Below are 23,071 nucleotides of genomic sequence, written 5' to 3' on the forward strand. Positions count from 1 at the left end.
CTCCTAAGTTGGAGGTGGGAGCGCCACGCAGTGCTCTGAGCAGGACGTGCGGCGCTATGAATGAACCAGCTGAACATAGTGCCGTCTACCGGAGCAATCGAATAGCCAGGTTATCAAGTGTCTGTCGGATCTCAGTCGTGCTCCTAAGTTGGAGGTGGGAGCGCCACGCAGTGCTCTGAGCAGGACGTGCGGCGCTATGAATGAACCAGCTGAACACAGTGCCATCTACCGGAGCAATCGAATAGCCAGGTTATCAAGTGTCTGTCGGATCTCAGTCGTGCTCCTAAGTTGGAGGTGGGAGCGCCACGCAGTGCTCTGAGCAGGACGTGCGGCGCTATGAATGAACCAGCTGAACACAGTGCCGTCTACCGGAGCAATCGAATAGCCAGGTTATCAAGTGTCTGTCGGATCTCAGTCGTGCTCCTAAGTTGGAGGTGGGAGCGCCACGCAGTGCTCTGAGCAGGACGTGCGGCGCTATGAATGAACCAGCTGAACACAGTGCCGTCTACCGGAGCAATCGAATAGCCAGGTTATCAAGTGTCTGTCGGATCTCAGTCGTGCTCCTAAGCTGGAGGTGGGAGCGCCACGCAGTGCTCTGAGCAGGACGTGCGGCGCTATGAATGAACCAGCTGAACACAGTGCCGTCTACCGGAGCAATCGAATAGCCAGGATATCAAGTGTCTGTCGGATCTCAGTCGTGCTCCTAAGTTGGAGGTGGGAGCGCCACGCAGTGCTCTGAGCAGCACGTGCGGCGCTATGAATGAACCAGCTGAACACAGTGCCGTCTACCGGAGCAATCGAATAGCCAGGTTATCAAGTGTCTGTCGGATCTCAGTCGTGCTCCTAAGCTGGAGGTGGGAGCGCCACGCAGTGCTCTGAGCAGGACGTGCGGCGCTATGAATGAACCAGCTGAACACAGTGCCGTCTACCGGAGCAATCGAATAGCCAGGTTATCAAGTGTCTGTCGGATCTCAGTCGTGCTCCTAAGCTGGAGGTGGGAGCGCCACGCAGTGCTCTGAGCAGGACGTGCGGCGCTATGAATGAACCAGCTGAACACAGTGCCGTCTACCGGAGCAATCGAATAGCCAGGATATCAAGTGTCTGTCGGATCTCAGTCGTGCTCCTAAGTTGGAGGTGGGAGCGCCACGCAGTGCTCTGAGCAGCACGTGCGGCGCTATGAATGAACCAGCTGAACACAGTGCCGTCTACCGGAGCAATCGAATAGCCAGGTTATCAAGTGTCTGTCGGATCTCAGTCGTGCTCCTAAGCTGGAGGTGGGAGCGCCACGCAGTGCTCTGAGCAGGACGTGCGGCGCTATGAATGAACCAGCTGAACACAGTGCCGTCTACCGGAGCAATCGAATAGCCAGGTTATCAAGTGTCTGTCGGATCTCAGTCGTGCTCCTAAGCTGGAGGTGGGAGCGCCACGCAGTGCTCTGAGCAGGACGTGCGGCGCTATGAATGAACCAGCTGAACACAGTGCCGTCTACCGGAGCAATCGAATAGCCAGGATATCAAGTGTCTGTCGGATCTCAGTCGTGCTCCTAAGTTGGAGGTGGGAGCGCCACGCAGTGCTCTGAGCAGCACGTGCGGCGCTATGAATGAACCAGCTGAACACAGTGCCGTCTACCAGAGCAATCGAATAGCCAGGTTATCAAGTGTCTGTCGGATCTCAGTCGTGCTCCTAAGTTGGAGGTGGGAGCGCCACGCAGTGCTCTGAGCAGGACGTGCGGCGCTATGAATGAACCAGCTGAACACAGTGCCGTCTACCGGAGCAATCGAATAGCCAGGTTATCAAGTGTCTGTCGGATCTCAGTCGTGCTCCTAAGTTGGAGGTGGGAGCGCCACGCAGTGCTCTGAGCAGGACGTGCGGCGCTATGAATGAACCAGCTGAACACAGTGCCGTCTACCGGAGAAATCGAATAGCCAGGTTATCAAGTGTCTGTCGGATCTCAGTCGTGCTCCTAAGTTGGAGGTGGGAGCGCCACGCAGTGCTCTGAGCAGGACGTGTGGCGCTGTGAATGAAACAGCTGAACATAGTGCCGGCTACCGGAGCAATAGAAGTAGCCAACTGATGAGGAGCAGGAGGAGGAAAAAATTTATTTGCTCTAATTGGTTAGAAATTAGCGGTGACAGATGTGATCGGCCGTCTTCACGGTCTTCTTCCCCATCTGCGCAGGGTCGACGCCCCTATTCCGGGGCACCACTGAGGGTGGCTACTCGGTGAGCGTGCCTACTAGTCCATGCTGGACTTTCGGGTCGCTGCTGGAGAGCACCCTCTCCCACTGCTCCGCACTCGCGTCTTTTATTTGAAGTAATCGTTGAGTGTGAATGCATCCCCATGTAATGTGATATAAGGTGGGCTTGGCGCCGCACCAGGGGCAAATGTCTCTATAGTGGGTGGGAAACATCTTGCTTAGTTTGTTTAGATTTGGGTATGTTCCTGTTTGCAGCCTCCTCCAAGCGGTTGCTTCTTGCTGATTTGGTCTATTGTGGGGTGGAGGGTATATGATTCGGACCCCCTTATAGTAATTCAGAATGACAGAGTAGCTTGCGTCGACTGGTATGGGTTCCTTAGGGTCGGTGCTTGTGGATGCTTGGTTTGTGTGCTCTCGAGCTGCCTTGTCCGCCCTTAGGTTCCCTTCTATTCCAGCGTGTCCCGGTACCCAGAAAATTGTACGCCTGACTCTGTTGTTAGTCTTAGATGATCGGAGGATGTGAAGCACTCCGCGTCCTATTCTGCAGTTCATGTAATTCCGACACGTAGCTTCCGAGTCGGTGAGTATATTTAAGAACCTTTCAGATCGGTAGCCCTCCACTGCCGCTGGAGGTGCCGGCTATTTCCTCAGCTTCCGTTACCGAGCAGTCCTTTATTGACGCGCTGCTCGTCACTTTGTAGTCCGGGCTTATTACTATCGCAGTTTCTTTACTATCTTTGTTCCTCTTTGCTTGGTGTATACTGCAGAATCTGTGTGTACTGTTGTGTTTTTGTGGCCAGGTACTTTTCGAAGTATTTGGCCCTTGCGTACCTTCCCGCAGTGTGGAAATTTGGGTCCATGTTTTTGGGTAGGGGGCTAACAGTGTATGTTTTCCGATGATAAAGTTTCTGTTGGATCTCAGTCGTGCTCCCAATGTGGAGGTGGGGGCGCCACGCAGTGCTCTGAGAAGGATGTGTGGCGCTACGAATGAACCAGCCGAATGTAGTGCCGGATACCGGAGTAATCGAATAGCCAGGTGATGAAGTTTGTGTCAGGTCTCAGTCGGGCTCCCAATTTGGAGGTGGAAGCTCCACGCAGCGCTCTTAGCAGTAAGCGCGGCGCAATGAATAAACAGGCGAAATGTTGCGCCGGCTAACAGAGCAATAGAATAGCCAGGTGATGAACTCTCTGGGAGATCTCAGTCGTGCTCCTAAGTTGGACATGGCAGCGGCACACACTGCTCTGAGCAGGACATGCGGCGCTATGAATGAACTAGCTGAACATAGCGCCGGCTACCGGAGTAAACTAATAGCCAGGTGATGAAGTTTCTGTCGGATCCCAGTCGTGCTCCAATGTTTCCATAATAATAATAATAATCTTTATTTCAGACAACAAGGTCTCGGATCTGGGAGCGCCACGCAGTGCTCTGAGCAAGAAGTGCGGCGCTATGAATAAACAGGCGAAATGTAGTGCCGGCTACCGGAGCAATAGAATAGCCAGGTTGTGAAGCTTCTGTCGGATCTCAGTCGCGCTCCCAAATTGGAGGTGGGAGCGCCAGGCAGGGCTCTGGGCAGGAAGAGAGAGAAACAACTTTTGTACTGAGCCCTTAGTGACGGTTGGTGCGCGCTGGCACCACATGGGGTAGAACCTTCTTCTCAGGTCTCATATGTGTCCAGCAGTTCCTGGCCCCTAGCCGCCAGCGCGAGCTGGGTCGGTCGGTCGGGGCTGGACAACAAGGTCTCCCATCGCTCGGGGGGGTATGGGCTGGGGAGGGTGAGGGGTAGGGATGGTGGGGGGTTCTTGAGCTTAGTGCACTCTGCAAGGATGTGTGCTAGAGTGCCTTTTGACCGTCTGCAAAAAGGGCATGAAGTGTCATGCTCTGTTGGAAACATCTTGTGCAAGAGCACGGGATGCGCTAGCGACCCCGCTTGCCTGCGTCGCACGATTGTTTGCTGCATTCGGCTGAGTTGCGGATGCGGACGGGGAAGCCTACATCTGCCGCTTCTGTACATTTGCGTGATTTCTTTGTAGCTTGTCACGGGGTGCGGTAGGTCTGGCTTGTCCTCGGCCCGGATTGACAGTTCTCGGGCATAGTGGTCGGCGAACGCGTTGCCTTCCACTTGCGAGTGAGCCGGGACACACACGAGCTCAACGGCCCGTCCCGGTGATTTGCATTTGGTGAGGATCGCTAGTGCCGCGGGAGAGATGTTCCTCTTGCGTTAGCTTGCGTAGGCGGTCTGGGAGTCTGTGACCACGGTCCTCACTCCCGGTTGTGTGAGTGCGAGGGCCGCGGCCACTTCTTCTGCTTCGGCTGCATTCGTCGTCCGTATCGACGCGCCTGGGACCAGTTTATCGATTGCGCTGACGACCGCCGTTGCTCTGGTTCCGTGCTTGGGAAGCGAGGCGTCCGCGTAGAGGACCTCGGGGTCCTCTTCCAGGAAGCGCGGCGCTGTGAATGAGCAGGCGAAATGTAGTGCCGGCTACCTGAGCAATTGAATATCCAGGTCATGAAGTTTCTCTGGGATCTCAGTCGTGTCCCTAAGTTGAAGGTGGGACTGCCTTCAAATGCTTTGAGCAGGAAACGCGACCCTATGAATAAACGGGTAAATTGGATAGCCAGGTGATGAAGTTTTCTTCGGATTTCAGTCGTGCTCCCAATTTGGAGGTGGGAGCGCCACGCACCGCTCAGAGCAGGACGTGTGGCGCTATGAATGAACCAGCCGAATGTAGTGCCGGCTAACAGAGTAATAGAATAGCAAAGTGATGACGTTTCGGTCGGATCTTACTCATGATCATAAGATGGAGGTGGGAGCGCCTCTAAGTGCTTTGAGAAAGAAGCGCGGCACTGTGAATGAACAGGACAAATGTAATATCGGCTACCTGAACAATACAAGTAGCCAAGTGATGAAATTTCTATCGGATCTCAGTCGTGCTCCCAAGTTGGAGGTGGGAGCGACTCCCAGTGCTCTGTGCAGGACTTGCGGCGCTATGAAAGAACCAGCCGAATGTAGTGCCGGCAACTGGAGCAATAGAATAGCCCGGTGATGAAATTTCTATCGGATCTCAGTCGTGCTCCCAAGTTGGAGGTGGGAGCGCCACGCAGCGCTCTGAGCAATACGTGCGGCGCTCTGAATGGACCAACCGAATGTAGTGCCGGCTGCCGGAGCACTAGAATAGAATTGTGATGAAGTTTCTGTCGGACATTAGTCGTGTTGCCAAGTTGGAGGTGGGAGCGCCTCCAATGGTTTGAGCAGGGACCGCGCCGATTTGAATGAACCAACCGTATGTGGTGCCCGATACCGGAGCAATAAATGCAGCCAGGTGATGAAGTTTCTGCTGCATCTTGGTCGCGCTCCCAAGTGAGTGATGGGAGCGCCACGCTGTGCTCTGAGCTGGAAGCCCGGCGCTTTGAAGGAACCAACGGTATGTGGTGCCCGCTACCGGAGCAATAGAAGTAGGCAACTGCTGAAGTTACTGTCGGATCTCGGTCGCGCTCCCAAGTTGGACGTTGGAGTGCCACACGGTGCTGTGAGTAGGAAGCGCGGCGCTTTGAATGAAGCAACGATATGTGGTTCCCGCTACCGGAGCAATGAATAGCCAGGTGATGAAATTTCCGATGGATCTCGGTCGCGTCCGAAGTTCGACGTTGGAGTGCCACACAGTGCTGTGAGCAGGAAGCGCGGCGCATTGAATGAACCAACGGTATGTGGTGCCTGCTACCGGAGCAATAGAACAGCCAGGTGATGAAATTTCCGATGGATCTCGGTCACGTCCGAAGTTCGACGTTGGAGTGCCACACAGTGCTGTGAGCAGGAACCGCGGCGCATTGAATGAACCAACGGTATGTGGTGCCTGCTACCGGAGCAATAGAACAGCCAGGTGATGAAATTTCCGATGGATCTCGGTCGCGTCCGAAGTTCGACGTTGGAGTGCCACACAGTGCTGTGAGCAGGAAGCGCGACGCATTGAATGAACCAACGGTATGTGGTGCCTGCTACCGGATCAATAGAACAGCCAGGTGATGAAATTTCCGATGAATCTCGGTCGCGTCCGAAGTTCGACGTTGGAGTGCCACACAGTGCTTTGAGCAGGAAGCGCGGCGCATTGAATGAACCAACGGTATGTGGTGCCTGCTACCGGAGCAATAGAACAGCCAGGTGATGAAATTTCCGATGGATCTCGGTCGCGTCCGAAGTTCGACGTTGGAGTGCCACACAGTGCTGTGAGCAGGAAGCGCGGCGCATTGAATGAACCAACGGTATGTGGTGCCTGCTACCGGAGCAATAGAACAGCCAGGTGATGAAATTTCCGATGGATCTCGGTCGCGTCCGAAGTTCGACGTTGGAGTGCCACACAGTGCTGTGAGCAGGAAGCGCGGCGCATTGAATGAACCAACGGTATGTGGTGGCTGCTACCGGAGCAATAGAATAGCCAGGTGATGAAATTTCCGATGGATCTCGGTAGCGTCCGAAGTTCGACGTTGGAGTGCCACACAGTGCTGTGAGCAGGAAGCGCGGCGCATTGAATGAACCAACGGTATGTGGTGCCTGCTACCGGAGCAATAGAACAGCCAGGTGATGAAATTTCCGACGGATCTCGGTCGCGCTCCGAAGTTGGAGGTGAGAGCCCCACGCAGTGCTTTGGGCAGGAAGTCCGGCGCTTTGAATGAACCAACAGTATGTGCTGCCGGCTACCGGACCAATAGAAGTAGGCAATTGCTGAAGTTTCTTCCGGATCTTGGTCGCGCTCCCAAGTTGGAAGTGGGAGCGCCACGGAGTGCTCTGAGCAGGAAGCGCTGCGCATTCAGTGAAACAACCATACATGGTGCCCGCTACCGGAGCAATAGAAGTAGCCAATTTCTGAAGTTACTATCGGATCTCGGTCCCGCTGCCAAGTTGGACGTAGGAGTGCCACACAGTGCTGCGAGAAGGAAGCGCGGCGTTTGAATGAACCAACCGTATGTGGTGCCCGCTACCGTAGCAGAAAAAAGCAGTCGGGTGAAAATTTTTCTGTTGGATCTCGGTCGCGCTCCCAAGTTGGAGGTGGGAGCACCACGCAGTCCTCTGAACAGGCTGCGCGGCGTTGTGACTGAAACAGCCGAATGGGGTTCCGGCTACCGGAGCTATGGAAGCAGCCAGGTGGCGAAGTTCCTGTCGGAGATCGGTCGCGCTACGAAGTTGGAGCAGGGAGTGGCACGCAGTGCTCTGAGCAGGAAGCGCGGCGCTTTGAATGAACCAGCCGAAGGTGTTTTGAGCGTTCAATTACGACCAGCTGACAGTAAAAGCAGCGAAAGCAGTCCAGAACGCTCTAGAGCGGCCAGTCAAATGTAACATAATACAGCGACTATACCAGTCTCACAGTTATCTTGCAGTGAAACAAGAATATACGTCTCGACGGCATTTCCGTGTAATCAAAACTTATCGTCGTCCAAGGCGAACCCGCAGCTGCAGTGCCATTTCTCGTCACCTCTGCATTTGCTGGCTGGTATGAGAAGCACACAACAGACAGCACGAAGAGGAACAGCATTGATCGTGGCGGACCGGAAGAAATGCTTGGCGCGCACTTCGTAGCACTCACCGACATTATAGACTTGGTATATGCAGCAAATATATTTATTGCGCACTTATGAAGCGTCATCGCAGCTTTCAGAATGTTTGGGGGAAAGCAGGAGAGGCAGGAGCCACGGCCGGTCATCTTGTGGCACGTGCTATTTTGAGCAGGAAGGTGCTTTTGTTGGCTTTCTGTTGCACGTACACCAACTGCAGGTTGCTGCGCTCAGCCCTCGGACGCCGTGCCGACTGCGGCGCCGTTGTGATACCCGCAAGTGCGCGCGCTCGTCGCGGGGACGTTGCGCCAACGACGACAAGAGGCCACGCCCTGTTTTAATTGTATGCGGCCATCGGACGCGCTCGAGCGTTGGCGGCGCGGAAAGCATATGCATGCGCTCTCTCAAAACTGTAAAGCCAGATGTCCTGCCTGGATTTAATTTTGTTTCATTTATTCAGATGGGCATTACGTAAGTGATCGACATGGACTAAAGCAAAGACAAAGGGGGTAAACACGCTTGATGAATAGACACATAAATCAAACAACCTACGTAAATATGAAGGAAGGGAATGTGAAATTTGCTAGACTCTGCATCTAAGCGGTATATAGGAGGCTAGTGAGCATTAATTGTCACTTTATTATCAATTCTAGCGTTCGTTTTTCACAAAAAACTGCGCGATTTGCGCATGAGACCAAGGGATCTGGCAGGGCGTACGAGTGTGTCATTGCATGTCTTACTGGCCAGACTTCATTTTGGACTTGCCCGACATTCGACAGCCTGCGCTACGTGGCCTGAAAAGAAATGTCAGGGGTAAAGTGGCAGTTTCACAGCTATATTGCAAATTGGCGTCGCCAACAAGGATTCGCTTCGTGTTCGAGCTTCTCAAACGCGGTGGCTGTGGGGCGGCATGTTGACGCCGGCGAACCGCTGCTGCGTGGCTACATTTCGCGACACATGCCATGGTAGCAGACGAACATGAACAGCTTCGTCATTTGCTCTACGGTGGGCAAGGAAGACACGCACAAGCACTCGACTCGGGAATAAATTTTTGTTAAAGACCTAGCGACATATACATGGAAGAAATATTACAGTGCAATAATAAAACTAACATCATCGCGACACAGAAAAACAGTGTAACCGGCCAGATGATTCGATCTTACCTCATTCATAAGCCGCACGACAAATGCATCAGCCACCTACAAATCATATTCACAGAAAAAGAAATACAATATCTTGGACAAGGGGGCAACCGCTTTGAATGTATGTGCGCGCCGAACCATGTGGGGAATGCAAAAGGAAAATGTTCTATTGTTGCAGGTGAGTTTTTTTTTTTTTTTTTTGTTCGTGCACTGCCATAATTTTTCCGTATATCTGTCGCTACATTTTGAATGGAAATGTAATGTGAGTTGAGTGTTTGTCTCTCTTGCCTGCTGCGTCTACAGAAGTTGCACCGTTGATGTCCTCCAACTCGCTTACGTGTCGCCCTTGATAGCAGTGCCAACAGACAGAGGTGCTGCTAGCGAGGCACCTTAATCACACCTTTGTTCCCGCTCGTGAAACGCCAGAAGTGAATTTTTTTACTGATTTTTCTCACGCCACGTTATCACAAGGACACCATAAATAACGGCAACACGTTCCTTATCGTTATCTTCGTAGAAGCTTTAGCTGTTTTTAAGCAACCTTCTTTTTTTGTTGACTGGTGCATGAGAGGATCACTTTGGCGAAAGCTGTGCCACTTCACTCGTGAATGGTTTTTGTCGCAAATTCTATGAACATTTCTCAATAATGCGCAGCTCACGTTTTTGTCTAAATTATTTTATTGTTTTCTGCACACCTGCCTGCGCCATCTTTATTTCATCTCAGAAAACTTCTGGACTGCAAATGTACCGGCCATTATGTCTCGAAATAATTACTCACGTATGCGTAATATTATTGTGCTGTGTTCACATAGAATAGGAGGACGGTAGCGTAAAAATCACCATGTGAAGCAAAACGTAGACGACGACAGAATCGCTGCTGCATTTGTGTGAAACCTGCTATTCACTGTGAACGGATGTCAACCAGCGCAATTATAGACGTTATGAAACTTCATTACGGTGTATCATGTAGGCATTTAAGATCGCCTAAAGCACGAAAAATTCTAAACAGAAGATGGGGCGCCAATGACAGACAAGCACGAAGGTATCGACACGAACGTGCTCTACGAAGGCTAGGAAGTGTTATTTGCTCTGGACTAATCCTTTGGGGAACCCTTTTTGCTAAATGTAAGTTTGTGTGTCCCGCAAAAAAAAAAAAAAAGTTACGTGTTGTAAACGCTAAGGTACAGAAGAAGGTCGCAGTGTCAAAGGCTGTGCTAAGTTATGATGTAACGGCGACTATTTTTGAGGTGGTGCTGTCATTTCTCGTAAGAAAGCGGATTAAACGCGGATATATGGATGTGTAGTTTCAAACTGTACTGGTTTAGAAGGGTCCCAGTCAAGGGTGAGCAAGCCAAGTTCACAAACTTCATCATCAAAGGAGGACAGCTAACGAGCGCAAGCTACTTGTGCACCGATTAAACCATTGCGCTTCCGGCAGATGTCACGACCCATTGTTTCTCTAAATGCTCGCTTACCTGCGAACGGTATCCCAAATTGACGTAGAAACGTACAATAGGGGTGCCGCCCACCGGAGTGGTTGGCAGCACCCGGTTATCGTAACTGTCTCTCCACCAAAGTTGCTCGCCTCGTCCTTGCCCCGGCTGTATTTGTCAGCCCAAATGAAGACTTTAAAGCTTCAGCCACGAAGAGTATATTAACAACAACTCCAAATAAAACGTTTTTTTTTCGTTATTTGCAAGGCGCTTTTATTTTACTGTGGAAGGCTGTAGACTCGACTAAAGCCTGCCGCTTGAGGGTAATACAACACATTTCTGCATGCCCTTGCTTCGTAAAATTGCCACAACATGTCACGATCACTGCTAAGAAAACTTTTGCCTAGAAGTGGTGGGAAGCGTATTCCTACCGCTTGCAATCACTGCTTACCGCGCCAGCGGTGGCGTTCTGCCCTCCGGCTGGAGAGGCCCACCCCCTTGCAGCGTCCTTGACAAAAGAGGCCGTCCTTGCCCGGCCGGTGCCCGTTGGCCCCGATCCCCACCGCGCCAACAAAGGCGTCTAGGCGGCGAAAGGCTCGCTGCTCCAGGGCACGGGGAGACGTGAAATAGGCTGGCTGCTTGCTGAACGTATTTCCATTCCTTAAAAAGGCCGCAACACGATCTCCAAGTTATTCTTATTGTGACATTGTAACAGAAAGTCGAGCGGGTAATATGGTTGAAGGGACACTAAAGGCAAATATTAAATCAAGCAAAAGTGATAGATTAGTGTTTCAGCATATCTAAGGCGTCAATATAACAGCGAACAGGGCCTTAATGATTGAGAAACTCAGGTAAACGCAGGACATGAGTAGAGACTCCCCCGGGACATTCAAGAACTTGCCCGATGACGAAAGCACTCCTCAATTAAATTCGATCGCTAGTACTCAACCACTCTTTGCAAAAAGCATCATTATATGGTATTACACGATGAAATAAAATGCTACTTATCCAGTTCTATATAATTTTTAGAAAAAAGAACTGATTAAGTTACCCTTGACAACGACGCGAGCGGTCTCGCTTCCGCTCGACTCCGTGCCGCCAACGCTTTCGCGCTTCACTTCTTTCGTTATCGCGTAGTGCCGCGCTGGTATTGCTGGCTCGCCAAATTTGCACAGAGTGCAAGTAGCAGAGAATTCAACTTCCCTGTTACGGCGCGGGATGCCTGAACGGTCCACGCCATTTGACCAAAAAGCAGCTGCAGCGGTGAATCCACCGCTCTGTCTAGGCTCAGTTCCGCCGTCTGTCGGGTGCCGTTTTACTCACCGACGGCAGCAGAAGGTGGTGAAGGCGTATGCAACGTCACCACTCCCCCGCTTGGGTGGCGAGAGATTTGAATTTCTAAAAAGTATTCGGACCCTTTAGATACAATTTTCTCGTAAACTAAGTCCTTTCTTGGCACGAAACAAGCTTTGTGAGGTTGCTGGGATGGTATTCAAACAGTCCACGTCCACTTATTATTTGCCTTTAGTGTCCCTTTAAAGGCACTAAAGAAATTCATTCACTTCTCCTCCAAAACAATCGGTAATAACATGGAAGTGAAACTTGCATTATGAGAACCAGTGGCAACTTGGTTGCAAATTCACTAGTGTGCAAACTTTTATTAATTACACTTTCGCTGTAATGGCGAAACAGCAAGGGCGACAGCAAGCACAGCACCCCTCTTGGCGGGAGCAAAGTCCGGAGGCGTCCTCGGTTCGCGTGTGGCGAGGGTGCGTCGTCACAGCTGCGGCGGCATCGTCCGCTCGCCCATGTTCCCGTGATGCTGCTGCTGTTGACGACGGTGTTCATCGGTTTACGCTCTGAAACGGGTTGAGAGCCCTAGCCGCTTTGATTTATTCAGGTTTTACTACACCTACCTCTATCTAGTTTAAACTTAGTACTTAAAAACTCTATAACTATACTTTACGAATACTTGCAATTTCAATGATTCCGGTTTGCCAATATCTTCCCTGCTTTTCTTTGACAAATACTCTAATCATCTCTTACTTATCTGAACAGCTGACCAGTTAACCCTCCCATCTCTGAATGGCAACACTGTTCGAAGGTAGACACCCCCTATGGGTCTCGCTGGGTAAATATCTCGGGATTCCATTGCGATGCACAGAGTCATATTCAGACTTTTTTGCAGCACACACACGCATTAACCTGCGGCGCACATTTGCTGCAGAATGCTTTGATCCTGAGGCAGCCAGCTCGAGGCAATCCACTTTGGGTTATCATAAATATTTCCCCACCTGATTTCGTTCTTACCATTTTTGTAAATATCCTGGTCTTTTTGTTTCATCCTTTGCATTCGATTTCCCGTCTCTGTTCTTTTCTCACTTTCTCTTTTATGACTCTTCGTTGATTATTTACACGTTCAGTTACCCTGTAGTAGGTTGTCCACTTTCTTAACCTCTTCCTCTATTCCGTGACCGCGCTTTTCAGGCAGATTTTTTGCTCTTCAGCGGGTCATTTCTTCTCATCCACTTTCTTTTGTCATTCTTCAAACGTAACCTTGTTTAGCGCTTCTCTGCCTTCAAAACTAGCCCAAGCCATATTACCTTGCACTGCCTTGTTTGTAGTTTTGTCGTTGGCCTCCTAAGCCAGTCGGCCCACGGCCCTCTCATTATTCTCCTACATCGATCAGTTGTCTGATTTATGGCACAGAATTGCAGTACCGAACAATAGCGCTGGCACCATTCCAGTTTTCTGAATACTTCGCACCACATCGTGTTTATTGTAGACAAAATGTGCTCTGTGTTGCATTATTGTTGCATTCAGCTTCTCTTAAATTGTTAGTTTAGCTTGGTGCACCCTTGAGCAAGCGCTTCCTTCGTTTATGTATACACCTAGGCATTTATATTACTTAACAATAGGCGTCACTTCTTAATGCATGTATACCTCGTCCTTAGTCGTCTCTTCGATAACTTTCATAATGGCCGATTTTCGTGCTAAAGTTCCGGCTAAATTCTTTGCTCCATTGCCACTTACAATCACAGGTCTCTGGAAATCCCTTGCGCTGTCCGACAGTAGCACTATGCCCTCCACATACTTAAACCAAGGGACCTTCTGTGGCACTTCTTGCCAATTAGGGATGTAAGATAGTTAAAAAATGCGAGTATACACAAGAACTTCTCATGAGTTGTGAATGCGAAAGCATCAATGTCCAATTGAACGACGCTGAGCGGTCTCTAGAGTTCTGCGATGCAAGTAATTTTTTCGACTTTTGTTGCGGGTGTGTTATAGAGGTTCAAAGGTTCGCTGCTGTCTCACTGCATCGCATCTCTGCGCTTAGCGGTTCTAAATGTTCGCCACGCACCTCGGGGCTCGTCGACGCCGCCGCTCCTGTTTTCGAGCTGACAGACGCTCGCGTTCTGAGCGACACTTTGCTGCACATCGAAGACCGTCGCGTTGCCACATCCGCTCCTTCGCGGCGCCATGTTGACGAGGTGTCTCGGCTATGCACTTTCAGGCAACACCTAGTGCGCTGTCGCCGCCGCAGGTGTTACGATGCGGCCGCTCTGCTCCATCGGGGCGCGCCCGCGGCGTCACAGCCAATGCAGGTGTCGTTACGCGGCTAGAGACGTCGCCGGTTTTTTCGCTCAATGGGCCACTTGACGCTTTCGCTTAAAAAAGCTCCTTCCCTGCTTTCCTCTCGTCTTTTTATGCCCTTAGCCTTAAGGGTTAAAAGGAATGAAGATCGAGGATGCCGTTGCTTCAGTCCTTGGTTAATATCAACCACTTCACTACAGATCCAGCCTTCCCATACAGTTTGTACTCGGTTGTGTGTATATATCTCCCTCAGCAGCTGCACGAAATCGTGGTCCATGCGCTCATGCTCGAGAATAACCGTCTGCAATTCTCTTTTTATATCGTTCTAAGCTCCCTTATTATCCAAAAAAGCTATCCCTAAAGGCCTATTCTGAGCAATTAATAAAATCTATATTGCTGAGTTACTACAAAGATATACTCTACGCGTCTATTCTCTAAGCGTAAGTTCTCCCAGCATATGGTTTATCGCCACCCATTTTGGCAGCTCTAACTTCACGCCTCGAATTTTCATTGTATATATCATCGGCGTTACTTTAACTGGCTTGTACGTGCGCGTCTTTTCATTATCACCTTTGCCCTGATAGTTAAGGATCATCTTGCCTTGGTGCCACATAAACGGAATTTGCCTCGCTTCACTAAATCCCTCCTTGTCATTAGTCCGCAGTGCCTTGCTCTTCAGACCCAGCTGTTTGATTAGCTGCATTGGGATTTCATCGGTCCCTGCGGCCGTGTTATTGGGTCATTTATTTCTGTTTCTTTCCAGCAAGAGCTTTGTACGCTAAATTTTTGATCCCTCAGGCATTCTATTCATATTGTTACGAATGATGTTTATTTACAAGGTGTAACGAGATCCGAGAGGGAAGCTACAGGCCAGGCCCGGCCAGCGCAGAGTACCCCGCGATCACGCGCCCACACTCTACTTCTTCTTTATCTGCCTCAGTCGCGCAGTGCTGCGACAATATATTCGTCTATATTCGTTGCTGCTTCCACTCGAGTCGGGCTTATGCTCTCTTGTCTTGCTGTAGCTATCCCTAATAACATTTCTGCGTTACCGCAGCTGTTCGTCTATCTTAAAATGTTACTGCTTTCTTCCTTTATAGCCATTTGCGAATTTTGGTTGCAGCTCCAAGCGCTTCTAGGTGGTTCTGAATGGTTTAGTGCACTTTTTCTCTTTTTATGCGAATGTCATGCACTTAACTTTTATTTCCACCTTTGTTTGTGGTGCACTACTTCGCTTGCCAGCCATTTCCTTTCGCCGTACTTCTTCCATTTAAGCAGTACCTCTTGAATTCTGTACTTTACATCCATACATAATGCATGAGACCGAACAGAAAAATCTTTTAAAGAATAAGCTCTTATGGGCTCAATCCAATAGCCGTTTCCGTTGGAGACGTTGTCCGCTGCCGCTGCCGGTGCCTGTCGCAGCTATCGCCAGGAATGAGGGGAAAGAAAGCCCAGTTCTCGACGGGCCTACGGTGCGGGAGTCAGCTACTCTGCCACTGCGCCACGCCAGCGCTTGCTAGCTTCTGCGGAAAGATGCCCTATACAGGCGTACAAGCCCGCGAAGATTACGCAAGGTGAGTTGCACACCGAGTCGCGTCGATGCGTGCACATATTGCATTGCAGTTACATGTTATTGCAGAAGGTGGCACGTCATGTAGCAGTTACATTATATTGTGCCACGTGCCAAGGAGTGTGACATGTGCGCAATGTAGTCTCTATACTTGTGTTTACTCTTTGGTTCACGCTATGGCGCCTTCTCGCAAGTTACCAACCGTTGCTGAAGAAAGGAATCGTAGAGCTACGCACGCAGGTGCAACCAGGCAGCGTCGGTTTCAGCAGAGAGCAGCAGAAGCCACAGCTTGCCGTCGACGCCGGGCGGCCAGTTCAGTTCGTTCTCAAAAATGTGTGCAAATTAAAACATTGCTTTCCCTCCACTGAGTACTTGCACTTAGCGTCTTCAAGCAGTTTACTACGGACTTCTATGGAGCGGCTCCTCCAGCTCACACTCTGGCTGTGCTACGTGTGCGGGGCAGGACTGTGGTATTATTGGCTTCCCGATGATTCTTTGGCGGTCTTCCACAGGTGCTCTTCTTCCTTACGGTCTTCTGCAGCTTGCTTAATTTCTTAGTTTCACCGCTTGCGTGGTTTTCTCGTCCCACTCCAACGAACTTCAGCCGTGCTTGTCGTATCATGCTGCATGACATCTGTCAGCTCCTTGTACTCGCAGACTGCTGTTTAAAAGACTTTTTTATCTGCGGTTTTTCCTATTTCTGCTTTCTCTTGCTTTGTTTTCAGTATTCTGCTGCTGTACCCTCCTGTCTTGCGTTGGTGTCTCTCCGAAAAGTTAAGGTTATAGATATGATCGTTTGCCTAGGCTCCGTGTTCATCTCTCGTCAGTTGATCTAGCCGCTCGTAAACGGGTTCTGAGACTAAGGTGTAGTGGACGCTTGACTACCTGTTTTCTGATTACCGCGCTACCGGTTTGTGACATTTATTTCGCCATTAAATACTTCAACTAATTTATTGCATATATCCGTCTAGATCATCCATGTGTGCATTCATATCTCCTATCAAATATCAGCTCGCCTTACTTCCTCAACTCATTACCATCGTTTCTAAAACAGTCAACAAATTTTGTATTTTCGTTCTCGGCTAGTACTAGGTGTCCATAGGTAAGATACTCACTGGCACACCTTTTTGTTTCTAATTTACAGCTAATACATAAATGCTCCTTACATGTCTCTTTACCCTTTGCCACTCCCAACCTCGCGCAATTAGCATTCCTACAATTCCGCCTTTTCTTTATGCCCTCAATCTGTTGCGCCCTTCCTGTACGTAACTGTCAATAACAGGCGGCTTCTCCAAACCTCGTTGATGCACTGAGGTGAACGCCTTTATGGTAAGAGCTTCGTAATTCTGCTGCGTTAAAATTTACAGCCATATATCCTGCTTGTTTTTGCAACAAATATTAAGTCCCTACACTTATTCCTTGGGCGTCCTTTCTCAATCCCCTGTGGTGCGTTCTGCTCATTGCTGGCATGTCGCTACAGCCACTCTTAAACCAGCTTCTTAAGTGCCTGCGGCTCGCGTAAGAATGACGTAACATTGGTAGCACACCGGGCGGCTGTGCTGAGCGAACAGGGTTTGAAGGCAACCTTGAGAGCAACTTGGGTCATGCGGCAATGTGTACACACGCGCCGCTCGTCGAAGCACCTCTGCCGCGCCGACATGGGTCGCTTGGAATGCAGCACTTGGCCAGCACCGCTGCTTGACGAAGCTATTTGACGTGGAGGCTGGGTATGTTCCACTTGGCGCTGGTCTTTATTGAACACCTTTCATGTCAACGCGGATCACCGGACATGTGCTAGGAGGTGTCGGTCGCTGTCCAATGAACGTGTATGACACCATCTTGTGTTACTAGGTATGTGCCACTGGGAATGTGCCGCTAGACAATGAGGAAAAAGATCCCTTAAAGGGGCACGAAACGCAATTAGTAAGTCAAGCTAAAGTAATAGATCAGTGCTGGAGAACCTCTAAGGCGTAAATATTACCGGGAGCCGAACCTTAGCAATTGAGAAATTGAGGTAAATTCAGCTCACTGTTACCGATTCAACCAGGAGAGAGAGAGAGAGAGAGAGAGGGATGCATAGAAGAGCAGGGAGGTTAACCAGAGGCAATTTCGGTTGACTACCTTGCACGGGGGAAGGGAGATAAAAAGAGAAAGAGAGCGGAAAGAGAACATAGAAAGAAATCGAGACGAGCACGACCAAACCGCGTACACTACAGAGCGGTAGGGGGCGGCGTTCTTATAGTCTGTCGTGAAGCCCTGAAGACCACAGGAACCTTAATAACGCGAGTAAGACCTTTAGCGTGGATGCTCTGTGGGAGTACTGACCTAAAGCTTTCAATTCTGATAGTCGACGATTGTCCAACTAGTCCAGTACTCTTCACAGCACTTGTCTCTGAGCACTATATCGCGGGCAGACACAGATAATGTGTGCGAGTGTCTCATCAATGTTGCATGTGGCGCACATGGGGCTGTTGACCATTCCAACAAGGAAAGCATACGAGTTCGTAAATGCAACGCCTAGCCACAGACGTTACAGCATGACCTGTTCATGTCGTGGTAACCCAGGCGGTAGGTGCTTCTCTATGCCCGGAGACAACGAACGCAAACGACACATGGCGAAAGTGTTCGAGTCCCCCAGAGGTAAACTAGATTCATGGAACATCAGTCGCAGCCTAGCCGCACCGTCTGTTCGCGAATGCGGAATCAAGACACGTTCACCGCTTTCATGTGCAGATCGGGCGGCTTCGTCGGCGTGGTCATTCCCGCTGATGTTGTAATGTCCTGGGAGCCATTGTAGGCGCAGTGCAGTTTGTAAATGAGTAGAACTAAATATACTAACTGTCGGCCTACGCTTGTTTAAAGCGAGAACAATCAGCGAAAACCAAGACGCAGGAACAGAAGGAGGCACACGCACGCGCTTCTAAGCAACCTTGGTTCTTTTACTCTTTCAAAAATTGCTGACCAGGTTATTGATATCAAACTGAAAGATTTCTTTCAAAAGAAGGTTGTCCCGATGGCGAAAGCACTCCTTACTTAAATTCTCTCACTAGTACTCAACCACTTGTTATCAAAACAACATTGTATTGCGTTACAAGATGAAAGAAAATGCTACTTGTGCGTAACACAAGGAACGTGTTCGCAGACTGAGTGACAGTGCCCACAGAAACAGTTCTGTATCGGATGTATGTGTGTGTGTGTGTGTGTGTGTGTGTGTGTGTGTGCGTATTTTTTTAATTATTTTTCTCTTTCTCACCTATCGCATCCACTTTTCCCTCCCCCGGTACAGGGTAGCCAACCGGAGATAATCTCTGGTTAACCTCCCTTTCTTTCCTTTGCCTTTCTCTCTCTCTTTCTGGTGACACGATGCCTAGAGTGGTTCTGTCAGCAGATGGCGACATAGTCGTTTTCCCGCTAGACAGCCAGAGGCGTCGTAATGCCCTCCTCGAATCAGCTGGTTCCTGTCGAAGACATCCGGTGGCCGCGTGCTGCGGGCGGCTTCGCTCTCACTGAGCCTTTCTAGCACGCTGTGCCACTGAAAACAAGAAGCGTGTGCCAGCCCAGTCCGAAAAGTGGAGTAATGGCGAAAGTAGTCACGTTTCCTTCGTGGCGTCTAAAGAGTGCGTGCGCTGAATACAAAGGATGTGGTTTCTCATACGCGTGCACAGAAACTCGACGCTGTAGGAAAAGAAAAAGGTGTTGGTGGTGTGGTTTACATCGGCGCGTACGATGAATCGTTAGGATCTGCGATTTTCCTTAGGCTACACTAGAGAAAGCTTCATATGCGATTAGCCTGCATTTCTACGGTCGTTTACCATACGTGCTCATGGAATGAATCTAATGCGCGATGTACAAGCCAGACCTAACATGCTGTAATTTTTTTTCATATAAACGTACATAGCCTTCGTAACAAAGAGAGTGAACTGTGTCCTTATCCTAAAGTGTTAGGGAAAAAATTCGACTTCCTCGGCTTTATGAAAACTTCGTACTTCATACGTCTGGCGTAAGACCGTTCGATAACTATCTTTGTGAAGTTTATTTTGTCAGAGCCGATAGGGAGGGGTGGCGAGGCCATGATACGGAATAAGTGATATGTCTATCATGTTAATACTCAATTTTAGTCATTAGTTGTCATCCTGAGTACCTTATTTTAAGTTATCGCTCTTTTGTAGGCGCAGTGCAGTTTGTAAATGAGTAGAAATAAATGTGCTAAGTAACTGTCGGCCTACGCTTGTTTAAAGCGAGAAAAATCAGCGAAAACCCAGACGCAGAAACACAAGGAGGCACACACACACGCTTCTAAGCTACCTTGGTTACTCTTTCAAAAATTGCGGACCAGGTTATTAATATCAAGCTAAAAGATTTCTTTCAAAAGAAGGTCCTAATGCAAAACATCAGTTTATCTTTTACAAACCTCAAATCGGAGGCAGTCGTTCTCTGAAACATCAAGTAAAGAAATAATTACAAGCATATAAAATAAGATGCACACTGTTGGCCTATCGTTTATCTGAAGGCAACTGACTGAATGAAACACTATATTCTGATGGTTAAACTTGAGGCTAATAGCATCCTTGGCATTCTACTCGAACTACTTAAAGATAGTGCAGAAGGTTGCGTGCAATTAGTGAAATTGGCAAATACAGCATCAAATATCGATTTTATCAAGGGTGGCGTACCACGAGAATAAATTTTAAGTCCTGTTCGGTGTATGCTCTATACAAGCAATCTTGTTTTGATAACTAACAGGTTAGCTGCTGTGTTCTACTTATATGACACCCATGAGTTCTTGCGTAATGCTATTCTTACGCATGTAGTGAACATAGCATACACGTGGCTTCGAAAGAACTTGCTCAGTTTGACCGAATAGATAACGTTTACATCTAAGAGGAATGTAATAAGCACTAACACACAGTTGGCTTTTCAAATCAATCAGTTCTCATACATTCTTGGCGGTATACGTTGATCAGCACCTAGTTCAGACAAGGCAAATAACCCACCTGAGAAATTACTTATCAAGAACAATAGGTATATCGAATAAAATAAATACTTTGCTTCACGCGTGGTTTATTCGCCGGTTGTAGTATACCATTATCGTTTGTAGATTGATCTCTTGCGTTTAAGTATGGCGTACCACTAGCAAAGAAAACCTAGCATGTAATTGTATTCTCCGAAAGCACGCCATCCAGTTCATAAGAAAACTTATAATGAACATTTCGAATCTTATTTTCCAAGTGACAAGGTTCTGACTTTATATCAGGCATTTCAGGAACATCCGGCAACATGTATATCTAATAATATAAAACGTGTCGATTCAACATTTCTAGAAACATATAAACACCCGGACGATGACTGTGGCCTAATACGAACAAGTGGCCTAATACGAACACTATGGGAAAGGTCGTCTGCTACGCTCGAGCGCTGTAGGCGACGCCACGGTCGAGGAGGGAGTGTGAAAGAGACGAGAAACGAGGAGGAATGAAGGCGGAGGAGAAGAATGTCGCTACTTTACGAAGCTTAAGACATAGAGTTACTATACTGACTCTAGAGGATAAACTATCCATAGGGTCCATGCACTGAAATCGGGAACCGCAAGAGCGCCGCCGTGTTGCTACGCGCTCAGGTTGCCAGCTCCTGAGACACTTCCTAGACTTGCTGACAGTAGTCAGTTTTAATGTGGCAACCGTAGCAGCGTAGCAGGATGGCGTCTCGCTTGTAGTGTGGTGATGTGGCGTGCGTGCAGCCGTGTGTTTGGGCTTTATACGTTGGTTCTTTATTCTATGTTGCGGGATGGTGTGGGTGTGGTCGATGTTGGCCGTGCAGCTGGCAGTTATGCAACCGAAGTGTGATCCTGTTGAACTTTCCGGTCGTCTGCGGTTTTCAGCGGTCATGCCTGTTGCAGCAGTGTCACTCGACGAGGTTACAAGTTAGAAGCTCGAAGCTGCGGTCAGATTCCTCATTGGCGCTCCTTAATTCTCTTCGAACGGGCGCGGTATGTTGCAGAAGCTGCTGTCGCGATCTGTCGTCGCGACGATAGATCGTTTATGGGAAATCCCCGGGGTTGGTCAGGCGACTTCCCAGCGGTCGATATTTGTCATCTACCGGGAAAGCTGACTCAGTGTGACAGCAGCACCCTTCCAAGCACTCTCATCTTTACTGCCTTTCTAGGTGTCCATTGTGCAGGGCATAATGTGCTCGAAATCACTCCGCGATAAAATCCATGATAGCTGAATAACCTGCCTGCAACAAATACAAAACTTGCAGATCACAGTTCCTTTAACAAAGCAAGCCTTTCTAGCCTTTCTCTTGCTAATACTTTAGCCATTAGGCAGGCAAAATATCGGTATCTTGCAGTCTTGCAAGATACGATGCTTGCATACTTGCGGACTTGCAAGACGATGATTGCTTGACGGACGTACACCGCACAGCTTTTCGGTGGGGCCCGGCCTAAAACACTTTCACGTTAAAAAAAATGAGTGCACACGTGCAAATGGACAAGAAATTTGAGTCAGCGCCTGCTTGATCGCCTGCCTGAATATGCACATCGTCGTCATGATGATCATACTATGCATTTTCACAGCAGGACAGAGGCTTCTTCTAGCGGTCTCCAATTATCCTTGCCTTGAAGCAGCTGACTTCATTTTGTTCCTGCAAACTGGCTAACTGCATCACTCCACCTAGTTCCCTGCCCTCTTTGACAGGCGTTTTCGTTCCCTTGGCAGCCAGCCTGCAATTATAGTAGACGCCAGGTTACCTGCCCAAGGCATTACATGGCCGGCTCACCTCCATTTCTTCCTCTCTCCATACTTAAGACTTGCACGACTGCATCGATTAAACCCCTCACTGCTACTCCGACCTCCATTCGGACTTCGTCAACGTGAAGCTACGCTTCTCTGTCGCCTTTGGTTAGGAGTTGCCTTAGTGACCGACAGTGACCGACAGTGCACCATGCGAGCTCTGCGGCACCGAAGAAGATATCGACCACCTGCTGTGCCACTGTCCCCGATATGCCCCAGAAAGACCAGAACTTGCTAACGCTCTGGACAATCGGCCGCTTTCCGTGCAGGTGCTGCTTTAACACCGCCCCCATCGCTCGTCGGCCCATAAAGCGGTGAAGGCGCTTTTGTGCTTCTTGAAGACGACGGGCTTGTGTGAACGTCTGTGACTATTAGTGCAATAACTATTAGACCACATCCGTCAGTGAACTCACCGCTAATTTCCTTTTTTCCTTCCCTCCTCTCTCTCTCCCTGTCATCTTTGTTTCCCTTTCCCATTCCCCCGGTGTAGGGTAGCCAACCGGACGTTATTCTGGTTAACCTCCCTGCCTTCTGCTTTTCTCTTTCCTTGCTTCCTCTTAATGTAAACTGGAATATGCCCTCCCCCAATACGTTACTTAATCAGAGGTGTAGCATGCGCTGTTTTCCGTGCAGGGGAGCAAACGTATTCAACTTGTGAGGAGGAGGGAAGGGGAGGGGGGGCTACACACCAATTTTCCCGTCGAAAGCTTGGTAACGTAGGGCTGACAGAACAGACTTCACATGCTGGCTATCGTGCTTTTACCTACCGGTGTCAAGTGACGACCACTGATGCACC

General features: G+C 49.4%; 1 protein-coding gene across 1 annotated transcript in view; it reads left to right on the plus strand.

The window, feature by feature from the left end:
• The first annotated feature begins 18,096 nt into the window (after positions 1-18,096).
• The window catches only part of LOC126535548 (uncharacterized), a 101,664-nt gene continuing 96,689 nt past the window's right edge, over positions 18,097-23,071 (plus strand). The window contains exon 1 of the mRNA XM_055073157.1: positions 18,097-18,124. Within this exon, the coding sequence (XP_054929132.1) occupies positions 18,097-18,124 (28 nt within the window). The remainder of the gene's footprint in view (positions 18,125-23,071) is intronic.

Source organism: Dermacentor andersoni, chromosome 7 (genome assembly GCF_023375885.2).
Source record: "Dermacentor andersoni chromosome 7, qqDerAnde1_hic_scaffold, whole genome shotgun sequence".
Classification (NCBI taxonomy): Eukaryota; Metazoa; Arthropoda; class Arachnida; order Ixodida; family Ixodidae; genus Dermacentor; species Dermacentor andersoni.